Source organism: Dendroctonus ponderosae, unplaced genomic scaffold (assembly GCF_020466585.1).
Source record: "Dendroctonus ponderosae isolate FM_Combo_2020 unplaced genomic scaffold, Dpon_F_20191213v2 Dpon_F_20191213_8, whole genome shotgun sequence".
Taxonomy (NCBI): Eukaryota; Metazoa; Arthropoda; class Insecta; order Coleoptera; family Curculionidae; genus Dendroctonus; species Dendroctonus ponderosae.
Window position 1 is genome coordinate 10716643 of NW_026019016.1, and position 24808 is coordinate 10741450.

The window sequence follows — 24808 nt, forward strand, 5'->3', positions numbered from 1 at the left end:
CACCGAAACGTATTTTGATTAATAAATAGAGACAATAAATGACTGAAACCCAGGAATAAATTTGATTTGGAATTGAAACACAGTCAGGAAAGTATGTAAAATGTTAACTTTAATAACTGGTTACTTGTTTGGTTTGTTGATTTCGTTGTTTTTTTTTAAGTTTTTATGTTACAAATAATCAACGTATCATTGAAACAAATACAAAATCGGACTTGCACACATGAGCTTATTTTGCTTAATTGGACTTCCTACACATATCCTTATTTAATGTATTATACCATTTAAGGACTACACATATCCTTAGATTTTGTCCATTTTCTCCTAAATCACGCTGAATATGTTTGAAACAATTCCGAGAATCGAAACTTGTGTGCCTAAACTCGCATAGCCGATTATGAGAATGTGTCTTTATATAATTTAATTCAACTTTTTAAATCCAGTGTTGAGTTTCACGTGCGATATTTTATCATGTAGGAAATAGCTTTTTGAACTATAGTCAGAAGATTTCGCGGCGATTTTTTATTGTTTCTATATAATTCCTCTATTTCAAATAAAATGATATTTTCATGTTATGTTATAATTGCACTTTTACAGAGTAAACCATCTCGAGTGGGATCAAAACGCGCTCTAATTATAACGTATTTGTTAAGACAGCTTTGGAACATTGTTTTACGTTCTGAATTAATTTAGTGTCATTAACTTTACGGTCGATATGTTTAGTCCATCTTCGGAACTTTTCCGGATATTGTTTTGGCGGATAGCCGAGCGTGTCGACGCGAAGGCGACGAGTTTTTTATGCAAAGACGTTCTTCGTTTAGGTGGAATCGACGACGATTCGCCTATTGAATGAGCAAGCCCTTTCTGCTGCGGCTAGTTGCCTGGAAGGACTAGATCTTGTATAAATAAATCGAAAAATAACATTTTTTTCATGCCGTTATTAACGTTGTGAAATCAATTGATTTTCTATGAATCAATCAATTCCTATGGAAACGAAAGCATTTTCCAAAATCGGCTTCAGTAAATTTCTCTAAGGTCTTTTCCATATATCGAAAAATACCTGAAAATAACACAATTACTATTTGAATCGCATATCACGCTTGTTGATGTTACGTACTTTACGTACCTTTGTGGTATGTTCAAATCTAATTCCAACTCTGAATTATCCCGATTAACACTGCGAGATCATTATCTATATGTATATTTAAAATAAAGATAGTATAAAAAAACAAGAGAAGTTTCCTATCCATCTCCAACAAGTTCCCACCGCATCGCCCAACAACATTAAAATGTTGTATGTGCAACCAAAATTGCTTCCAGCGAACGTCGGGAGTCCGGCGTATCGTAAAAGGTCGACTAAAGATATCGGCCTAATAATTCTTTGACAAAATTGCGTTCGAAAATAGATTACTAAATATTCAAGTCTTACCAAAGGTTGAGGAGGCTAGGCTTTCAAAAATATATTTAGGTTATAATGCGCGATTTGGAATATTAGAATCTAATTAAAAAACAGACTCATCTTAACTAACATTACAAATATTAGCACTGCTTATATTAGAAGCCAAGCTGATAAGTATATACGCTTATATAAAATTATCTTATTATTTTCGCAAACATGATATATTGTTTACAAGTTTGTTCGTCTTAAAAGGAGCTGGACAATTTACATGTTGTCTTTGAGCCATTTTACAACCAAACCAAGTATTTTCTCATGGGAATAATTTATATTTGCTTCCCTACACTTGTAATGCATTTACTAATAACTTTCACGAAACTGAAACAACAATTTGATCTTGGTGTTCAACTCCCACTGTATTTTAGACTGTAACTTGTATCAGAAAAAGTATGAAAAAATGCTTCAAAATAAGCAGAGGAAAWTGTCAGAAAAATATCTAGGAAATTGGTAAAAAACATACGAAACTCAGAGAAACATTTATTGGCAATTTAGTGGTCATATTTTTATTTGCTGTTTARAAGAAAATCTACAGGAAACACACAAACACCTTCCAAAGTCACACTTCAAGCAAGCAAGTTTAATTCTATATTTCATTATTTTGGTTTCTCTGTTTTTTTTATTTGTTTGAAATTAACAGACTTTCTTGGAAGTACATATTGCACTCAAATAAGAACTTGACAATTTTTGTATTGTGCATACGCGCATTTTCTTTAAAACTTTACCTTTGAAAGTTGCTATTTAAAAAATTATTAACTGAGTGTTAAGTAGTGTTATCTAAATTTGGAAGCATACCAAATATGTAGTTCATAAAATATAATGAATTTAAATGCTAATTTAACTAGAAACTTTACGGTCTATTTGCCATTTCTATTCTCAAAACTGAATTTTACGATATGTAAACATTCCATTTCGCCCCATTCTACACATACCTATTAAAAACCATCGCATTTTTAACATCCTTGACCGAGGCCGTGAAATCGAGAAACGAGGACAAGATACGAAATTCACGAACAGTATAGAAAAAAACACGCTTATTAAAGTATCTCACATAAACAATAACGTTTTTTTTTCTGAAAAAACTCTAAATGTTTGTAAACCTTATTTAGGATAATGTTAAATGCTGCGACTTGCGGGTCGTGAGAATATTTTCTAAAATCGGGTAAAACAATGGTTTTAAGTAGGTTTTGCATGTCATACAAGGAGTTGGGCGTTTTCAGCACGAATGTATGGTAAAATTTGTATTGTTTTATATTAGTTCAGCTGAAACTGCCTAATTCTTGGCTTGATCTCAACACAATAAGCAGTTAAACTTATGCCATTACCCTCGAGCTAAATCAAGCTATAAATAAGCAATTTTGTATTTAAAATACTTTGCATTTATTAAAGGAAACGCTACAGAAATGTAGTTTTTCCTTTTTTATATTAAGGATCTAGTGGCTATAATTTGAATAAAAATACCATTCGATAACAATTGTCGCGTTGTCAGTTTATATCAGATTTACAATGCTGTGGGTGTGTACTTATCAACTTTGTATCCTATTGCATGACATTCATAGGGAGTGATTGTAGCCATGAACTTAACCATGTTTTGGAATTTAGAAGGAACAATTTTCTTGAAATTACTAAACAAAAAAATATGAAWAGGGCGATTGACTTTTTAAGTAACACTTGCTTGAATAGTGAAAGTCGACGTATAGTTGCATTATCAAGTAATATTAAAAAGCAATGAAGTTATCTGAGAAATCGGTTTTCAAAAAGAAGTTTTGTTAATTTTGTTTAATGATATTAGTTCACATATTTGTTTCATGTACCGTAACGGTTGGTTGCAAGAGAATTGAAAAATTGAATTATAACTGGAGCCAACTGTTTGGCAGGTTATAAAAGTGTTTGCTATGAGCAAATTGATAATTAAATTTGATAACTTGCTAAATTAGCATGTATTTATTTCGATGGAAAGTAAGCGACAATAAAGATATATGATTTAACATTCACAGAAATAATCAATTTGGAACAAAAAGCAGTATGTAGCATTCGTTTGTAATTAGCCATGATAATTAATTAGTGGGAGAAAATAATTAAACAACAAGCTTGTTTTGCTTCTACTGTATTACTTTTGTACTTTAACTATGTCTGTGTTTGTCTGCTTGAATTTTCCATTCAATTTAGCTATCTTGCTTTTTTAATATGTCTGGGTGTGTCGAGTGCAAAATTAGCGATCCTTCAGTTAGTATATTTTGTGGAATGTTAACTGCTTATGTAATAATGTATGCATTTTGTCAAGATGCAGGATGTGTTTCTCTCAATTTCCTTGAAGCATCTCGAAGCATTTAACTAATCGACAACAAACTTTCAACTGTAATGTAAAGTGGCAATTATTTCGTTTCGAAAAAAGCTTCTATTGTGTGTAATCGGTAGCCACTCATGTGGCTTTGTTTAATGCATTATGCCATAATGGCAGCCATATGGTTCTCCTTCTAAAAAGGTTTTATTTGTATGAAAAATGAAATAACTTATTAATATATTCGTCCCACGGTGACGAAGTTCAATTGGTTGAGGTTTTGCCGTCGTTTTTTTCACTTGTTTTCTCTTCACATTAAGTAGGAAATGATGCTCATTAGAGCTGAAGTATCATCGTTTTGTGGTAATAAGGAGAGAGTGATATTTTCATACGAGGCGACAGATTATTAAAAGTAAAGCTTGCGGTTGAATTAAGCAAAGATTTCTATATTAAATTTAACAGAATTTGAGAAATGTGGCTTTTTTACAGTCTTACATACTATATTAATTGTAATATACATATAATCCAAATACTGTTATGAGTGAAAGTTAATTCGGGATTCTGAATCATTTAATAGTTGTTTTGATGGTTCATGATATTTATCTATTCCTTGGAGGAATCAATTGAAATTCTCACATCGTTAACTACTACCAAATTGATATATTTATTGCACAGTTTTCGAGAAAAGTGACAATTTTAAAATGCAGAAGTCGATAGACAAGTGAATATAAATCACCGTATAAACTGAACGCTATCAATTCCGATTTCGTTAAACTTTTCAATTCAATTACGGCTATTGTGAAGAGGAGCCATTGCATGTCGAATATTTCCTAACGCTTCGCGCATATTAAGCAGATATTACATTTTTAATAACATTAAATCTATATTAGGCAATCGAAATGGCTTTTCGTCGTATGCAGTTGTCGGTGCATACAAATTTCTTTGTTTGCGTTTCCTCTGAAGAAAGTACTTGTCATTTGTATGCCGTGTATGAGAAGCCATTGTTTGAGGGATTTATTTCAGAACTAAACACGGTGTAGTTTTCAATTTCGTAACTGGAAACAATGCGACGATACCGAATGATACTAAGTATCGGTTTGCACGTTTTCGTATTTCCGTTAGTTCAGAATTCGGAACAAAACTCATTCGGATAGTGATATTTTATTAGTGTATTTTTAGTGATATTATTAGGCAATGATGTCATGAAATTAAAATTTAAAACTAGGGTGGAATAAAAAGGTTACATTTGAAATCTTGGAAGTTTAAGCAAATGGTATTTAAGTAACAGTTCACTACAAATTAATGTTTTCGGCTTTATAACGTGTTTGTATGAGAGCGGAATTGTATGGCTGAATTTCTAACTGTACCAGCATTTGCTTCTGCATTGAGTGATGTGAGAATCTTGCCTTGGAAAATTTCTAACAAAAGACTGGTAATTAATCCAGTAATTAATTGAAATTTATAGTGGAAGGAATTGGAACATTTCTTTGCTAGTATTTAGCAAATTTTTAATGCGAGAAAAACATTTCTTCGGACAAGTTTAGCTTATTATAATTAAATCCAAACGAAGTGGATTGAAGATACTTATCAAAAAACCATCTTTGAGGCAATAGCCCAATTTTTGTGTGGCAATTGCGAATATTTTCCAAATTATTTTTTACAATTACACTTGTTAAATCTGGCATTTTATTGCCTATCCACTGATATAGAAATGAGTTAATTATCTCAATAGTTTTTTTTATGTGGAACCTGTAAGTATTTTTCTGATTGTTTCACTTCAAGAATGTGGGATTTTCTTACTACAAATGTGTAGAAATAAGCGCGCAAGTGCAGTCTATACCAGAGCCAAAACTGTGGCATCATGTTTGAAGCAATATATGCAAACGAAAAGAATGGTAAAAACGTTCCCATGTCGAATGACGAACAGCTAACAAGATCAAGCACATTTTTATTGAGCTGCCTTTTTAGAAGCTGGACGTCTGACACCTGATTATTTTCGAGGCCTTATTCCTTTATCGATGAAACTTTTCTTTCGCCTCTTATTGGGAAATTTTCTAATTATCTTTAAATATTAGATACACTTTAGACAAAGATAACTCGTTTACTCGAAGACGCTAGACGTAATCCTTACATTTTACGTACACACATCTTTGTAGGTTGTAATTGACGATACTAAATTGCGCTTCTAAGAATAATGAAAAAAATACCTCGTCAATCGTCATATTTAACAATTAACTTAGCTAATGACCAAAGAAAAATAATTGAATGTCAGTTGGAAGTTAGACTCGCACCATTGTTAATGTTGTTAGTGCCTCATTTTTAATTCGTCGTTTTCTCTCTATTTCAGCAAAAAAAATTCCATAGTACTTCGCACCCAGTTATCAGTTCGGGTCCATACGATAATAGGTAAGTACTGCAATAAGTGCATTGAAATGTTGAACCTCTTAGTAGACGAGGAAAGTTCGCAATTAAACTGTTAATAATTTGCATATAGTTTTTTACAACCGAGTACCTTTCACTGTTGTAGTGTAGAGACACGTGATAACATCAGTGCATGGTGACCGTGTTTGCACTAAATGATAATAACAATAATAATAATCAGCATTTTTACAAGGTACACTATTTCCGTACATTCATGTTTAGTTTTCTTAATTAGGAAGAAAACTACCTTCTGTTAACTGCTCACTTTAATATTATGGTATATTATTTGTCCTTTCTAAATATTTAGTTATTGTACTGTTAATATGACTTATTTCATATGTTTTTAATACTTGTTTCGCATCCTTAATTTCGAGATTTGATTTCATATTACTTGTTAGATGAAGTTAGGTACATTTAGTTTTCAGTTTTCTGAAATGCTACAATTGCTCAGGTCAACTCGCGTTTACAGAAAAGATGTTTAAAAACCAATTCTGGTTTATCCCTCGACGACATGTTTTGCTATTATTATATTCAAATTTTGTTCGGGTTTTTGTTTTTTGCTAATTTGCTATCAATAAACCTGTAACGGGTTTATGGTTTCTGCTTCTGCTATGGTTTAAGTTGGTTTCACTCGAAACGTGGTCAACAGTCTCATAGAGTAGAAAGTGGCAATGGAGAATAAGTTTCACATGATGAATTTATTTTTATTCAATTTAACTTTCTTGTGAACGTCAACACTCTTCTATTTACCACTTGCTCAATCCTGGAAGATAGACGGGAAGTGCCCGCCGGTACTTCCCGTCTATTGGGTCCGGTCCCCGGATTGGGTCACTATTCAAACTTTAAAATGTATAACAATGTCGAACATGAATAAAGTTTCCCTTCCCTGTGAAGGCTCTAAATCGGCCAAATCTGGCCGAATCTAAACAGTACTGGTGAAATCATATTGAAGGCAGTAATGACAAGTAGCGATTAGAAAGAACGTTTTGAATTTTTCTAATTTTAGTTTCTAAGCATAAAAAATCATCGAAATATTTCTCAAACTTTTGAAGCAACTCTTTATCAAGTAACAGTTTGAAGGTTAAACCTACTTTTCTATCAACTTTCTTGGCCAGGAAACGTTCGCTAGCTACAACGCGAAAGCCAAAAATTATTCATATTATTCTTCACTTCAGGTGAACCTGGCCCTAAAGGCACTTTTCCGATATCTCTTCTTCCAGGGCATTGATAAAATCTGACTTTAGCTGGATCCTCCTCTCGTGCATCCGATCTACGTGTTCTTTCGACCTGCCTTTATTTTTCTTTATTATCTCGTGCATTTTAATGAGATTTAATTCCGTTCTTATATCTCTGTTCCTTAGACTGTCCAGTTTTGTGCAATCTTTTACTCGTCTTAGAAATTTAATTTCTTGTGTTCTACTTTTCTCTCTTTTCGTTGTTGTCCACGTTTCACTACCGTATAAGAGGGTTGGTACAGGTTGGTATCGTCTTGTAAAATTTTATTTGTTTATCTTTTCTTGTTTTATTTTTTAATGCTCTGATAGTTCCGCAAATATGTGTGAATTTATTCAGTTTGTCTCCTAAGTATTAACTTAACTTAACTCCTAAGTATTAACTAACTCATCGGCATAAAGAACGGAGTTTAAGGTGGTGTTTTGGTGTATACAGCAGCCTTGCCTAACGCCCTTGCTTATTGATATTTCTCTAGTTAACTTTCCTCCCATCTCTGTTGCAGTTTTGGTGTCAATATATAGATTTTGTATTGCTCTTATTAAGTGTTTTGGGTTTCCCCGTTCTTTCATAATACTCCATAATTTGCATCTGTTTACATTATCAAGAGCTTTCACAACATCCATAAAGCTTATATGTGTTTCTCTGTTGCATTCTCGGTGTTTTTCTATGATTTGTAGTATTGTCGATTTACATTATCTAAAACCCATTTGTTCCCTTCTATAAGTTCTTCTGTTATTATTTTCATCAGAGATAGTGCAAATTTTCCAGCATTTATTAAATAAAAGTAAGATTTGATGTAAGTCCACCGTAATTCAAGAGTTCAGTATCGATACCATCCATACCAGTCGCTTTTCTGTTTTTTGTAGGTTCAAAGGCTTCTGGCAGTCCTGTTAATTCTGTATCGTCCAAACCTTACGTCTTCTTCTTGTATCGTTTTATCTGCATTTTCATTGGAGCACAGCTGTTTGTAATGATTTACCCACTTTTATCGTCTATCATCTGTTGTTTATCTGTATTCTATTATTTTACTGATTGTTTAATTATTTCATTACTTTATGGGCCAGGTTTTGTCTACTATGTATGGCATGTTCAATGTTAAATAAAAAATCTGCCTCAAGACTTTTCATTGGTCTTTCTAATCAGTTCCTTCGCGACATTTCTGGTTTGTTTGTAAATTTCATGGCTAGCTGCAGTTTATACTTTGCTATTCCGCGTTCATATTTTCCTTTGTTTATGTGCGTTCTAATATTTTGTTTACTCTACTCTCGTATAAGCTGTTCTATACTTCAAAGTATATATACTTTGAAGACCTCTTTGTTTAGCCTTGCTGGTTTTCATCTTTTTTCCAAAAATTCTTGATAGCAATGAAAACTGATGTAGTGAAGTGAGGTTATCAAGTTTACTTGATCAAGTCTGTGATGAAACTGGTAAAATTTGAAATATTGAATTTTTTCAACTGATTTTTAGTGAAATCTCAGTTTTTTGAGCGAATTCTCTTTTTTGCTATAACTTTCCCATACCATAGACAGCATTCATAGAGGAACAGCTCCAATTCTGAGTCACCCTATATATTTTTTCAGTCTTTTAGTATGCGCTTTTAATTTAGCAACATTCATAAAGATACAGTGTGGCCAGGATGGAGTTTACAAAAAGCGATTCTTAATTATAAAATCTCCTTAAATCAACAATATATGTTTTACTCAACTGAACTGAACTGAACTTGCCAAACCGAAATATACATGCTATGTATGCAATTTTTGATTGATGTTAAATATATGAATTTTATTCAAAATAGACCATATAAGTCTCACGGACGATTCATGCCCTTTATATAAGTATTTTCAGTTGCTAGACATATGAACTCAAATCGGTAAGCAAGACAAGTTTCACGTTCAGAATCATCGTGTAATAAGATTGGTGAAATTAAGCAGGAAATATTTCGTAGCGTTAAACCTTGTTAGGATAAAACAGCTAGTCGATGTGCATATCATTACGCTATTTGGCCCGCAGATGTTTACTTTTTTCCTAACTACTCTGTAACAACAAATATTGATTCGGAATCTTTGAACAGAACGGGCTTGTTATTGGAGAAAATTGCAGGTTACAAAACGAACGGCACCGGAGCACTGAAAAATTGTCCTATCTTGAATCCGAAATCACGACACTGATATACAGGGTGTTTTCTTTTGCACCAAGTTTTAGTGCAGTATATACCTACTTTAATGCGTATAGCATTGACGAAGTCAACTGCTCAGTAGTTAAACTGCTTAAAGATAAACGATTCTCACCACCACTTTCACACAATACACCTTGCAGCATGATGTACCTGATTTAAAGATCATACAGAGTGTTATGTAAAGACATCAAGCGTAACTTTGAATTGGTGCTGCATGTCTGTAATGTAATAAATCATCGTTCTAGTATCTGGACATCTCAACTGAGCCTATTTATGGAAATGCCTACTCTAACTAGTTTCAGTAATATTTGAAAATGTTCTCGTTCTTCTGCGCTGTAGTTAACCATTAGTAAAAGCTTCAATTAGCGCCTTTTAGACGTCGCCGTATGGTGTCCAGTTTTCTTGCACTACCAGTTTGGTATTGTGCTCGACCCATCGATGCCGAGATGTCTTAGCAGTGCTGAGCCATTAATCAGGAGCAATGACAAGTAGTTTTAGTTTTTCATTTTTGCCTTATTTTTTGTTTCTTCTTCTTCTCTGCTCCTGATTTGCGTGATTAGATTCCACCCGAGTCGTCGTTTTGCAGCCCGTAAATTACACCTCTCGGTAATTACCGACTTTGCTTGGCAATTATGCACGTTACTAAAAGCTTATTGGACTTTCACATTCGAAGCCCTAACCAGATTAGCGTCGTTGTGCAGACCACGGCCATTATTAAACGGCTAAACTGTTTATCTGCTTGCCAAGGTGCATTTGATTTCATGCCACATTCTGTTTGTCTCCTACAGCTTCATCATCATGACTACTACTTATATCTGGGACAATAAAGCACGTTATTAGTTTGATTGATTAATGGTCCTTATTTGTGGAAATATGTGCTGTATGAATTATTTAATTGGATTGAGTTGAGAAGCGGAGTGGAAAGAAAGAAGCGTAGATTGACAAGTTTTTTCTCATTATATTTTATTGTTATGCACTTTTAAATTGCATACATAAAATGTATCTTATTTTTTAAGTGTAACATTTTGCATTCATAGTGCTTTTTATGGTGCTCATCGTTCTTCTTTTGAGCGTTTCAGTCAGTAATCTTTTTATTGGGCGAATGAATGAAGAGTCGCTTTCAGTCCACTATAAATTTATTTAACATACACGACGGGTTTGGAAAAAAGCCGAACATCGGTCACATTACAAGAGTTAAAACACACGTGGATTACGCTCAACTGCAGACTATCACTGAACAATTAAAAACTGTTCTTAATTTTGTTTATTTCTGTTTTTTTAACATAAATAACCGAAACGCGTCGTGTATGTTAAATACATTTATAGTGGACTCCAAGCGACTCTCCCAATATGTTACCAAGCCTCTACCCTGGATTCAAACAAAATTGAAGAAATCTTTTTATGTTGACCCCTTTGCTGAGTTTTTAACTTTTTTATATAGTCTTTTATTATCTAGTGTTATCTTTCAGACTTACTACATTTTGAAAAAAAATATACTTAACAATATGCTTCAGTTTCTCTTTTTGTTTTGTATTATTTTAACTAATTTTTCAAATATAGTATACATGCACTTACTTCTTTTCGTATTTTCGACGTTTTTTGTTAATTGATTATTTGAAATTTTATGTCATGTTATTGTTTGAACGTTATTCTTATTATCGCTGACAACACACTTCGCTCTCTTTATATTGGTTGCCGTTGCATTATATTGAATACAATATCAATTTTTTAACTATAACTTTCATATTTGTCTTTTCTATTACTTATTTGTTTCAACTTCACATTATCTATGTACCAGTAAAACTTTTTGAATCGTATAGATTACTATTGACTTAATAAGGATTTTTGTTACTGGACTGAGGTATTGTCAATTTGTCGCTAACTCGGTTTCTTCATGTTTCTGCTTAGTTATCATCTAATAAACCTCCAATTGCTTTATAATTATTTTGTCTCATTTTGTGTGGTTCTTTGTTTATTAGAACCCATGATGTAATTCTTCGTTCTTGATTTTTTTGCATCCGAATTCCGAACGCAAACCATCCAGTTCATCTTTATTTATCTAATTTTGGAGCTTTGCTTTATTATTTTACATTTCTTTAATTTGTGGTTTTTTCCTCGGTTCTGCACGTATTGTTAAGTCCTCAATGGTATTGTATTGTCGCTTAAGTCGGGTTTTGCTGACTTAAGCTTCTTGAGCAATTTGCAATTTGATAACTTTTTTGTTAACAGTTTAGGTTCCTGAACAGGAAAACCTGTAAGAGTGTAGAAGTTTTTTAAAATATGAAACCTCAAAGAGTTTTCATCTTCTTTTATAGATTGTTTTTTGTGGTGAAATTGCTGAGATTGCAATTTTGCTTTTAATTTCGCTTACTTTTGGCAAGCTATTTAAAGACTGTTTATGTAAAGTACCAAAAATTGGAAAAACGGAATAACTCGGATCAATTACTATTCCTGGCTAAAAATGAAAATGACCAACATATTGAATTATATATAAAAATGGAAATAAGTAATTTTTAAAACAAAATCATGTAAAGATGAGCGTATGGGTAAATTGGATCTTTTGAGTTAAGAAACAAAAAACGAATTACAGTGACATGAAATGATAAATGGTTAAGAATAGATATGAATTTTAGTTATGATAACGCCTATTGTTTAAATCATAAATATATTCTTAATATGGATACTTGATATGGATAATAATAAATTGGGTACTTTATGGGATACTTGATATGGATAATAATAAATTGGGTACTTTATGGGATACCTATGATTTATTTTAATTAATTAAATATCTACATTGATTCTCAAAATCAATCTTAAACGTGGAAGAAGATGCAAAGTAAAATGCCATGCACCTCTTCCATCTAAATCTACTAAACTCATAAATCACCAAACTTTTCTCACATAATTCGTTCGAATACCGTTAACAGTCTGTTATATAACAATATAGAGAAACATAAATAATTACAACAATCATTAACCTGATAATAAGCGACATTTACAGTGCGCTCACGACCAATAAACGCCGAAGGAATTTCGTTTCCCATCGAATCGATCATTGAGCAATGAAATCATAATAATTATTGTTTTGTTCGACTGTTAAAGAGCTGATTTAATCCGGACTGTCATTGACATGGTATAAACGAGAATTTCATTCATAATAAACGAATTAGAAGAGTATTATTAACGAGACTCACGCGAAGAAAACGCGAGTTGAATAGTCAATCGAATTCCCACATTCTGGGCCTTTAGAAACATCCGCCAGGAAATGATCAAATATTTAATACCACTGATGATATCATTCAATTTTTGAAGGCATATGAAGAAGCAGAAGAAGATTTCACTGTCACATTTCTGCAGGAAATTGAATATCGTAAATATGTGGATTTTCTAATGCGTTTCACTGGTGAATTCACGACGGGCATTGCGTATTCTTGTCTCTTAACAGTGTGAGAGTTACTTATAATAAAACAGATTCTTTACGAGTCTGCACGAGTGCTTGTTGCTGTAAATACATGATTAGATAACAGGAAAACCTGTAAGAGTGTAGAAATTTTTTAAAATCTGAAACCTCAAAGAGTTTTCATGCAGTAATTTCAAAGTTAATTAAGATACATTTTGTGATTAGGATTAGGCCCGGTACCACCATCTACGATTAAAACTTTAGTCATTGTTTAAAGACCTTAAACTGATTTCTCAGTACTGATCACTTTAGGTGTGTATTTTTTGGAATTCGCTTCTCTTCGCTCAATTTTTTACTAAAGTTAATAGCATATTCACTTTACTTATCACAAAGAGAAACCGTTTTGGAGCCAGGCAAAATAGCATTAGCTTCAGTAATTTATACAAAGAAATTTTTTTCTTGTACATTCTCTAATTAATTTATTCCGCTAACTTCGGCCAAATGCCTGGACATGTTTAGATTTACATCCAATTTCAATTCCAAGGCAAATCGGACCAATTTGTGTTTAATTTCGCAGCGCAATTTACGGGTAACAATCGTTACAATTTAAATCACATTTTGTAATCTTAGCAGGTGTAAGGCGGTGCTCTTTCACGTTTTCACAAATTGCCGGTATAATTTCCAGCGATCTTTAGACTTTTGTTCACCACGCCCGAAAAGTAATGGTAGTTTTCGTTATTTATTGCCATGCGAAGTTATTTTGTTGCAGAATGTTTCGGAATGGCCGCCTTTCAGTGTATGAAATATTGACAATTTTACATATGAACTTTACAAATTTTAAAACTTGAGATTAATAGCTATTATAAGCATTCTGCGATCAAAAAATGTGGGAAGAAGAAGTACTGAGAGTTGAGGTTTTAGGAAGTTTTTTAATGAAATCAGCAGTTTTTTGTGTTCTTTATAGTAATAAATCAAGTTATTTCAAGATAGTCATAAAGTAAGCGAATTTGGGAAGTTTAAAATGTCATTTCATCAATTCTTCATCCAATTTTTTCAATTCAACAGCTTTTTGTTCATGGACAAGCTTACGTAAATTCGAGACACGAAGTGCAGTTGTCTCGAGAAAAGTTCCCTCACAGAAGAACTCCAGCTACTTAAAAGTATTTTCCAAATGTTGCTCATCTTTTTAGAGGAATTGGATCAAGAAACTCATTTGGTTTACATTCCTCAAGATTGTCACGTTAATTATTGGATGATTTCAATGATTGTTCTTTTTTGCAGAAAAACTGCTTACTTCGGAGGGCCGAGAATTGCGAAGAGCCCTCTTTTCCTTAAAACAGATTTTCCAGGAAGACAAAGACTTGGTGCATGAGTTCGTCCAAAACGATGGACTTTCCTGCCTTATCAAAGTGGGTTCTGAGGCCGACCAGAACTACCAGAACTACATTCTTAGGGCGTTGGGCCAAGTCATGCTCTACGTCGATGGAATGAACGGTAAAATACATTATTTTAAAGAAAAAGTATATTGTAATTTATATTATACATTTTTAATAATTATCTGAAATCAGATCTGCAATTAAAGTGGTGAGTGAGTTTTTTTTATGACCGTGTAAAAGCCCGATAATCTCACCAAATTTACGCACTGACTGAGAAAGGTTAACTGTTTTGATAGATCTGCATCCGTGAATGAAGAATAATGTATGTAATTTAGAGACAATTTCTATTGAATCGATCAGAGGTTCAGTGTAAAATGCAGGTCGATAAGTTGATTGAAATTGGAATAAAGTGTTTCTCCTGATTATTCACCTCAAATTCTCAGTAAAATATTAAGACAGAAACGATAGTTTTTTCACAAGTTCAATGCGTAATGGTGGTAGAATTGAGTCAAATTTTTTTTATTTTTAACTTCATATTTTACCATTTGTATTGATTTGCAAATACCAAGCAAACATATGTACTTATGTCTTTACGAAGAAATTTAATTGAGTCTATTTTTCCTTCCATTATTAATTATAAATACGCTTTTCATAGACGCTAATAAAATAGCTTAGCAATATTCAACTAATCTCAAAAATTTTCAATTATTAGGTGTTATGGAGCACAATCAAACGATCCAATGGCTCTACAGTTTGATCTCCTCAAGGTTTCGTCTCGTTGTAAAAACCGCTCTCAAGTTGCTACTGGTCTTCGTAGAATATACGGACTCAAATTGCATGCTACTGGTTAAAGCCATCCGAAGTGTGGACTGTTCTCAGGGCCTTCTACCGTATCACAACATCATGAAGCTGTTGAAAGATTTCGATGCTGCTGATACCGAACTTCTCATTTATGCAACAACTTTAATCAACAAGGTATGAATTTTGTGATCAGCTCCTGGCTTAATATATAACGCTGCTTGTGATTTATGTAAAAAAACGATGTATGTAAAACGACATTTCTCAGATTCTTAATGGAGTACCTGATCAAGACGTATACTATGACCAAGTAGACGCTCTGGAAGAACAAGAAATCGAGTCGATAGTGCAAAGGTACATGTCGAAACCTGGAACAGATCTGGATCTTTTGCAACAGTTCCAGATTTACGAAGCGGTTCTTCAGTACGAAGATGGGGAAGATAAGGGTGTGGGAGCACCATTGAGACACTTAGGTAGTTACGAACAATACATTTAAGTACAAATATTGCTTCCATAATATTTCAACTCTTTTTTAATATTTTTTATTGAGCCGTTATATCACCGAACAATTGCGTATATAATTTTATTCTTTCTAGATGAAAATCTGAGGAAAACGATCAGATCGCGTAAATCCATAGTTGAAACTACAGAAAGGCGAAAAAGTCGACGGCACTCTACAGGAACCACTCCCATATATGGCGGGTTTACTCAGAAGAACAAGAACCAAAGCGTTTTAGAGGGATATGATGAGTCTTCTAGCTCGTCTGAGGTGAACAATGCGCAGTTGAATGGAAGCTATAAGGAAAGCAACACAGGTAAGATTTAGTTATGAAAAAACGTCTTTCTGCTAATTTTACTGGTGTTTGCTTATTTCTGACCAAACTATCCAAGCATTTTATTTTGTTATTTGTTATGTTTTGATTTTAAAACAACAAATTTTGTTGTTGTTTGTCGTCGTTTCATTGTTAATCGGCAAATTTGTTTCTAAAATATAACTTGATTCGTAAGTAAAGATGGTCGTGACAAAATCTGCACCTAAAGACTTTAAAAGTCTGAAAAGCCAAGCCCTCATTTGAAGATTCGTTTTGAAACTAAATTTTATTTTTTATCCTTATTTTCGACAGTATTGTATTGATTAAATTGGCCCTATGATGGATACAAGAACACTAAAATATACTTGTTTTTATCAATATTCAAAAATACATTACACAACTAAAATTTTATTCACTTTAAGCAATTTTGTAAGTTGCAATTTGTATTAGAGATTCTTTGAAAGTAAGTATCACTTAAGGTCAGCGGATCGAGTTGAGTTCATTCTATTGTTCGAAAATGAGATGTTGCGACCCTTCTTGAACCGAAGATTCGGCTCGGTGAGCAACTTCCTTGGGCCTTGGAATAATGCATATTTTAAAATACTCATTTAAATGCTTCAAACCAATTTTTAAGGAGTTGCGGTTCATTCATGGCATTCGGTAATTACGTTCGGTTGATCGAATTCAAGTTCAAACGAAAATTTACATTTTAGTGGGTCGATTGTTTAATAAGCAAGGTGTTTCCCGTACTATTCTGAGTATTTTAAGGGCGGCTTTAATTAATTTTGTATCAGGTTATTATTTGATTTGCTAGAAATTATTGTATCAGTTGATTCCGTTCAGGCCTTATGCTTTTCTTTAAATCATTTTATTATTGGAACTTTCTGTATGTTTTTGTTCTTTCTCTTTAGCTTTGTCCCTTAATTTCAAGGATGTTTTGGTCTTTTCCTTTCACATCTTTATCTAATCACCCATGTGAAAATGTGAAATTTATCATAATCTTGCACAAAATTTCTAAATTCGCCTGATTTTAACGAAATATAATTTCATGTTATTACTTTTAAATTAAATAATAGATTTAAGTTTCTTTAAAGCCCATAATTTCTAATAAGAACGTTTTTCTTTAGACAAAGGTTTCACCTCAAAATAATAGATAATATAAGTACAGACACTCTTTTGAAAGTGTTACATCATCGAGAACTTTGGTGCTACTTTGGTGTGCAAAAACTGTAGATATTTTAGTGGCTGGGCTGAATAGAGCAAAAACGTTATAGAATTCTTTAAAAAACACCGAATATTGCTTTGGTTGAAAAAATATGCTCTCAAGTTTTTTCAACTTTCTTCTTATTTATTAAATTTTCTGTCCTGTTAATTTTTTTATTTATTAATGTTTGTTACGAAAAAATATTTTGTTAAGTATCTTCGAGTTCATTCGAGCTCGCGTCATTTTCACCTACAAACTAACTAATTCACTTCCCGTTCCGATTTGGTAAACTCACTAAGAAAACTCGAAAGTTATTAACCAGGCAACACATATTGTCCTTTTATTCACTTGCTTTTTATTTATTTGTTTTTCTCATTAGCTAATGTTGTTAATGCTTTGCGTGGTTTTGCTTAGCTAACGAAGCCGGAGTGACGCCCGCTCTTAAACGTCGAAGAGAAAGGGCCGAACGGCAAAGAAGTTTTATGCGAGAACAGCAAGAAACTGCTGCTTTGCTTAAAGGAGTGATTCAGCAAAATAACAACGAAGACATTAATAATATCGAAAACAATAATGGTAAGCACTCTCGTGGAAAGTGGGCAAGAGAAGGTAAAAAAACATAAAATAAAATCAATGTTTTGTTGTAGGACATTTTACTAACGCACTTCAACAGCGCCTATCAAACGGGAACAATCTCCTCAATAAAACCCCGAGCAGGAAAGATATGACTCCGTATCTAAACGCAGTGAATCGAATGGAATCTGAGGAAAATCTGAAACAGCCCTGGATCATGTCGATGATTCAGAACCATGAGGGCCTGGAGGAATCGGACATCGCGAACGAAAATGAACGAAATATTCTAATGCAATTGAAAAAAGAAAATACCGTAAAAGGTACGTTAAAGTCAAACAGTTGAAGTTTTGCTAATAAAACCACAAATACACAGAACCAAATTCCAATTTCATATGAGCTTTTACGTACATTTCAGATATAACTCAGAAACTAGCAAACCAGTCAATTTTGCAAAGTCCAACCGAGGAAAAAATGAATCGTTTCGGCGATATGTGTGGACTGATATCGAAAGCCAAAGAAGGGCTGGCGAAATCGAAATCAAAAGCTGATGTTCTGAGGAGTCCGACGCATGAAAATTTGCCGAAAATTGAAGCGAAAAAATCCGAAAACGAACTTAGGTGGGAGGAATTGGTCGCTAATTTGAACAGGCCGTTGAACCTGTGCGATATGGACTTTACAGACCTGAGTAAGTATTTTTTTTTAAATTGGCTTCCAAATTTTCAGCTATATTTTGAAAAGCTTTAACAGTTTTATTTATTCTGAATTGGAGCACAAAAATATGTTTTTGCTTAATACTTTTAAACCATTTGTGTCTTCTTCAATTAGTGACAGACGATGAAGCTGATATTCTGACACCAGTGGCACCAATAAACGGAATCCCGCCCCCACCACCGCCCCTACAGAGCATGGGCAATGCTCCTCCTCCACCGCCTCCTACCAGCAGGATACCAACAGCCCCACCACCTGTTCCAAACGCTCCATTGTTTGGAGTTTCCCTCACAAAGAACAGTAACAATAAGAATTCGACTGAAACTAGAATACCAGTAAGTGATTTATATTTACGTTTTTTGTCGTTATTATCGACCTGTGCTATACAGAGTTATTAATTAGCTCACCGACAGTTATTTGAAGGATCGCATTTTCCGTAGTTCAAATATAAAAATTGCTCAAAACTTCCCGGGATAAAGGAAATAGTTGCGTTCTTACAACTTACAATAAATGTTCAAGATTTTCTTTGTTGAATGCTTGTGATCACAGACAGATGATGAATAAGTACTTTTATTACTGTATTTTTTGGGACGTTTTAAACCGACCGAGAGAGGACCAAAACAGTTTTTTTCTGCGCATTTGTATCCGTTCTCTATACATTTGAGCAGATAAATACATTTAAAGAACCGCAAAATTAATCTAAACTTTAGAAGACGATAAAAATTAAAGTGTTATTGTCGAATAGAAAGGGAAAAAGGAAGATGGTGTCTTTTTAACGAACATAATTCTAGTCCTCTTGAAGTTAAAAAACCAGCGTATTTCAGCTTAGCTTTCGATTGAGGCGGCTCAAAAGCGACACATTAATTTTTTTGTGCAAGTGAAAGTTCCAGTTCTTTAAGATCTGGTCGTAGAACGAAAAAACTGTGATTTTAGGTCCGAAAAACCAAACTACCTTTATAGAGCTGAATATTAACTGAAATGTTCCCTTATTTTTGATTTTGTGCACAGTTTTTCCAAGAATATATTAACAATCGTTTCTGAACTACAACCGACAACTTCTGCCAATTCACTCGCCCCATTCGCTCTAATAACTTACAATATAATTATAAATAACATTATTGTTTTCAGATTAAGAAAAACAAGAAAACAGTAAAACTGTTTTGGAAAGAAGTGCGAGACGATCCAATAAGCCAGGCTAAACTTAAATCCGGATACATCTGGGACGAACTGAATCCAGTCATTGTAGACACTCAAAAGTTGGAGCACTTGTTTGAGTCCAGAGCCAAAGATTTAATTTCTAAGGTCAGTATATGTGACAGTATAAAATCGACCAGTTTTGCAAATTATCGACTAGTAAGAAAACGAGAGAAAATCAAAAGGTATCAGTTGATGTACGCTTAACTTATTCCTGAGGGGCTTTTGGGGTTGAGTTCTTTTGTAAATTATAAAAATTGTATTTGAAATTATGCTGCAATTGCATAAAGCTTGGTTCTCTCAAATCACACTAAAGATATTCCAAACAAAGAAAAACTTTCTAAAGTTTTGGTGGTATAAGATCACTGGCTTTTATGCTTTATTGACTACTGCAATATTTTAGTTAACTCAAAGTTTATATGGTATTAAAAAATAATCTTTCGATTGCTCTATTTAACGGCAGGCCATCAAATTGTGAATAAGTCTCGAATACGGAAATCAAAATAATTTTTCGAAGTATTTATTTGTTTGCTGCAAAATGGACGGCAACGTTTTGGGAAATCTTAAGGGAGCGGATTGCTTTCGGTTTTTAGCCTTATTTTTACATTTGTACAGTATGTTAGGTAACTGTTGTACATATTTAAAGCGCCAAGAAAAACTAAGGAATTTCGAAAACTATCAAAGATACTCGGATAGCTAAACGAAAAACTGTACATTTTTGAGTTTAGTGACACCGGGACTTAAAAATAAACGAAGCTTGTGTTCAATTCTCAAAGAATTCGAATGGTTATTTCGATTACTAATACGAGATATTAATTGCATTTAGATTTTGATAATATTTCGATTATTTCCTTCTCTTGTTTTAAGCAGAGCGATAGGGTTTTATCAATAGTTTATCTTATCTTTATTAATTCAGTCAACCCTTCTCTTTTTTACGGATTTTGATGTTGCTGTGCGGGGGCGTAAAGTAAGCAAAAACCCACAAAAGAAGTATACTTTTTTAACAAATGTTGCAAAAAAAATAAAAACTGTTAAATCGCCCTGTTTACCCCAACTTAGTCTAATCTAAATGATGAATTTCTCTTGGTGCTGGTCTATTAGTATTAAGTGTCTAGTTTAATTCGAACGGTAATTTTATTTTTCTTTTATTTTCCTCTGGTGTCCTGGGGAACACCTGACTTTTGGTGACCGCAGGAGGTGAGTTTTTGCAGTTTTTTCGGTGGTGGAACCCACCCCTTTCACAGTCTGTTCAAATACAAGCTATTTAGATGTATTTTGTTGCCCTTTTAATCACCGTACATAACCGTTTCGCTTACCACCACCAACACCACCACCCGTTCTTAGATACCTATATGTTTTTGTTATATGTGGATCCTACTATTCTACATATAGAGAAGTACCGTAGTAGTTGCCTATTTTAGATCTAGCATGGAACTGTGAATGTAGAGTCGCATGTCATTTTCTTCTCTAATACTGTTTTTAATACGACTTTTAACCCCGAAGAATGAAAACTGAAATGAGATTCGTTAGTTTAGTATCGTAGACCCACCTCTGCTTCTGCAGCGGTTTCAATGTAAACTTTTTACTCTTAGAAACAGCAGGAGTTGAACAAAAACAAGGAAATCATCGTCCTAGACCCCAAAAGGTCCAACGCCATCAACATCGGCATGACCAAGTTGCCTCCGCCCCGCTCAATCAAAACGGCCATCCTGAAGATGGACGCTACCATAATGAACAGGGAAGGAATCGAAAAATTACTCACCATGCTCCCAACTGAAGAGGAAAGAACGAAAATTCAGGACGCTCAAGCAGGTGAATAAAATCCACCTTTAAAATAAACAGAGCGGGATTGAAACATGACAATATTGCAGCAAATCCCGATTTACCACTGGGCAGTGCGGAACAGTTCCTGCTAACTTTAGCTTCGATCTCAGAGCTCCCTGCTAGGCTGAAGCTGTGGGCGTTCAAGTTGGATTTTGAAAATTCCGAACGGGAAATCGCCGAGCCTTTAATGGATCTCAAGCAAGGCTTTGAGGTGTTGAGGATTAATAAAACTTTCAGAGGTAGGTGAAGTTAGTCATATGTAAGAATATGTGCCCTTTTAAAAACTTGGATAATCTCGGCATTTTTTAAATGTGCGAAAACTAAAGAGAACCGAACAAGTTCTAATCTTATCTCTTAATTTTACCTGCTTCGGGTGATTTTGCACTATGTGAATGTAGTTTCTGTTAGGAGGAGAGGTACTGGAAAACTTAAATAAAATCAAATTGAACTAACAGGAATTTTTTCTAATGTCTTTGGTCTGCAAAAATATCTCAAATCCCACTATAACGGCACCAAAGAGACCATTTTTTGTTTTTTTATTTTGTATTTTGTAATTTTATTACTTTAAAAACTACTTTTAAGTTTAAGTTATTATTTCTGTTTTCATATTTTAGCAATCATTAGTACCTTGCTTTCAATCGGCAACTTTCTGAACGGTAACGAAGTCAAAGGGTTCCAAATCGACTATCTCACAAAAGTACCTGAAGTGAAAGACACTGTTCATAAGCATTCACTTTTACATCACCTGTGCCACATTGTCATGGAGAAATTTCCCGAAGCTTCAGATTTATATTCAGAGGTAAGCCATTATATTCGTCTGTTGAGTGAACAAAACCCAGGAAATTCGAGTGAATAAAACGGAAAAAATGCGACGGTTCGAGACACCTTGTTTTTTACCCAAGTGAATCAGAGGGCAATTTTTTGCTATCGTTAGTGTTTATTTCTTTCTACTAAATTGTTTATAAGAGTTTAGCAAAATTAGTTCAATTTTATTGCACCACTTGGTTTTTAATTGCATTCTTTTGAGTTCTGATTTCGCTCTTCTTTTGAGGCATGGGCAGGCAGTTTCTCAACCATTTATAGATATATTTTTTTACAATAAACATTGTAAGCAGAATATTTGGTCGTCATTCTTATAAGTGTAACGCTTGATTTGTCGCGATCTTTGTGTGTATTTTTTAAGCAGAGAAAAAAAATCAAATAAAAAAGTTAGTAGGAAGATAATAAAGTGAAACATAATGAAGATGGCAATTCAGTCTATGATATTTCGTAAAATCGTTGGAAATTTTAAATGTTGGAATGAATAGATTAAAGTGCAAAATTTGTTTCCGTTTTCAGATTGGTGCAATAACCCGAGCTTCAAAGGTAGATTTCGATGAACTGACGCTCAACATCCAAAAATTGGAAGCTGATTGCAAAGCTTCTTGGGATCATTTGAAGCTGATCGCTAAGCACGATGGTTCCACGATGATGAAAGTGAAAATGTCCGACTTCTTAGCCGATTGTGCGGAACGAATTATTCTGGTCGGCATCATCCACCGAAGGATAATGAATAGGTAATTCTTTAAAAAAAAACGCTTTGCGTAAGAAATTTTTTTCAAAACACAATTTTTCATGTTCAGGTTTCACAAATTCCTGTTGTGGCTGGGAATTCCTTTCCACCAAGTGGCAGACACCAAGCCGAACGAATTTTGTCGAATTGTTAGTGAGTTTGCACTGGAGTATCGCACTACCAGGGAACGAGTTTTGCAGCAATTGGAAAAGAAGGCGAATCATCGAGAGAGGAACAAGACAAGAGGCAAAATGATAACGGATGTAAGTAATGTACGTTTCCTAATCTGATTTTCTTCTCTTGAATGTTGAAGGGTCAAAAAGTGATCTACGGGATGAATCTGATCTTTGGGTTACTTATATAAACGAGTTTGGTTTGTGGTTTTTTAATTATTTTTACTAAACTATTGCGGTTTTTGATGGGGTACCAGAGTTATGTACAATTTTGAAATTCTACGAATTGCAGATGCGGTTATTATTATTTTCTATTAAAATCGTATGGTCGCTCTTTTGATGGAAATTAAATGGAATGTTGCACAGGAATGTTTAACGGGACATTCTCTATATTTATAGAGGCACGCAAAAATTGAACTGAATTGATTGAAAACATTTTTGATTAAAAAATATTGTTTTGTCTATAAAGTTGCCAATGCGTGAAAAAATTCGACCAGGCGACCAAAAGAAGTATTTCAAAATACAGGGTTATTCACGCTATACGGCACGAACGTTTGCTGCTAGCCTGTTTGTTTTTTGCAAAGTATTATTTTATGAATCCACAGACGCCTATCGGATGCACATTTTAAAAATATTTTTGTAATGTACAGAGTGTCCCAAAAGCCCTAAAAGTATCAAAGTTGTGTTTTTCTAAATGAAATACTGTATGCGCGCGTATTCGTATCAGAATAATAATGAAAGTTGTGTCTATTCACGAGACCATTGTTATGAAAAGTACACTTAATAACACATTTTCGAAAAACTTTTCATTTTCTGTCACTTTATCTAACACCCACATGCAAAACTCAGTTCGGTTTTCAAAATCATTTCCGTAAAATTCTTGGCAAAGCTGAATTCTATAAGGATAAAAGTTGTGCTTTTTGATAATTCTGGAAATACTTGTTTGGCTAATGTTAGTACTGTTGGATATTAGATTTTGACTAACATTGGGATTTTTGATAACTGAACCAATTACCGCGAAAACATTCTTTGTAATGGTTTTTTTATAATTGACTCTCCCAGTTTCCTCAAATTGGTGTATTAAGCGCTTAAAAACTGTTGGCTTAGGATGATTTCTTTCAGGAAACTTTTGAGCATAAACTCGAGAAACCAATAAACTATTTTTATGACATTCTCCAAGGGTGAAAATCATGTCAATACGCTCTTCTCTTGGATAATTCTTCATTTTAACTTAGCAACACGTCTACAATTGCAAAAAACAATACCACTCTAGCTATCAAAAAGAGACTTTGCAGTTGAAACTGACAAATAAAATAAATGATTTCACATGCGTAAATGGCATAGGCAACTTAGATACATTGGAACTTTAAATTAAACAAAACCAAATGGTGCACAGACCGACTATTTGACGTATTTTGTAAAAAGGCAAAAACTTAGCTATTGACATCCTAATACCATTCGATAGGTAATTAAAAATTTTATTAAATTAGATTAGATTAGATTTTGATTAAATTCGTATTATTTAAAAAACCTTAAGATTAGGTATTATAAACCTTATTAAAACAGACACTTATTTTGTTCAGCGAATCCAAAAATGCAATAATATACAGGACATTCCATTTAAAAAAACGCA

At 33.6% G+C, this 24808-nt stretch overlaps 1 protein-coding gene across 11 annotated transcripts in view; it reads left to right on the plus strand.

Moving 5' to 3' along the window:
- LOC109546997 (FH1/FH2 domain-containing protein 3) overlaps positions 1-24808 on the plus strand; it is a 136090-nt gene that overhangs the window by 109264 nt on the left and 2018 nt on the right. For 5 of the 11 annotated variants that reach the window (XM_048668853.1, XM_048668854.1, XM_048668857.1 and 2 more), the window contains 15 exons: positions 6079-6137; positions 14246-14458; positions 15053-15315; positions 15407-15611; positions 15735-15953; positions 17569-17727; positions 17799-18044; positions 18140-18409; positions 18550-18767; positions 19561-19735; positions 21217-21438; positions 21498-21689; positions 22065-22249; positions 22789-23006; positions 23073-23274. In XM_048668853.1, the coding sequence (XP_048524810.1) occupies positions 6079-6137; positions 14246-14458; positions 15053-15315; positions 15407-15611; positions 15735-15953; positions 17569-17727; positions 17799-18044; positions 18140-18409; positions 18550-18767; positions 19561-19735; positions 21217-21438; positions 21498-21689; positions 22065-22249; positions 22789-23006; positions 23073-23274 (3046 nt within the window). The remainder of the gene's footprint in view (positions 1-6078; positions 6138-14245; positions 14459-15052; positions 15316-15406; positions 15612-15734; positions 15954-17568; positions 17728-17798; positions 18045-18139; positions 18410-18549; positions 18768-19560; positions 19736-21216; positions 21439-21497; positions 21690-22064; positions 22250-22788; positions 23007-23072; positions 23275-24808) is intronic. The other 6 variants (XM_019918199.2, XM_019918201.2, XM_019918207.2 and 3 more) reach the window with 3 other exon arrangements.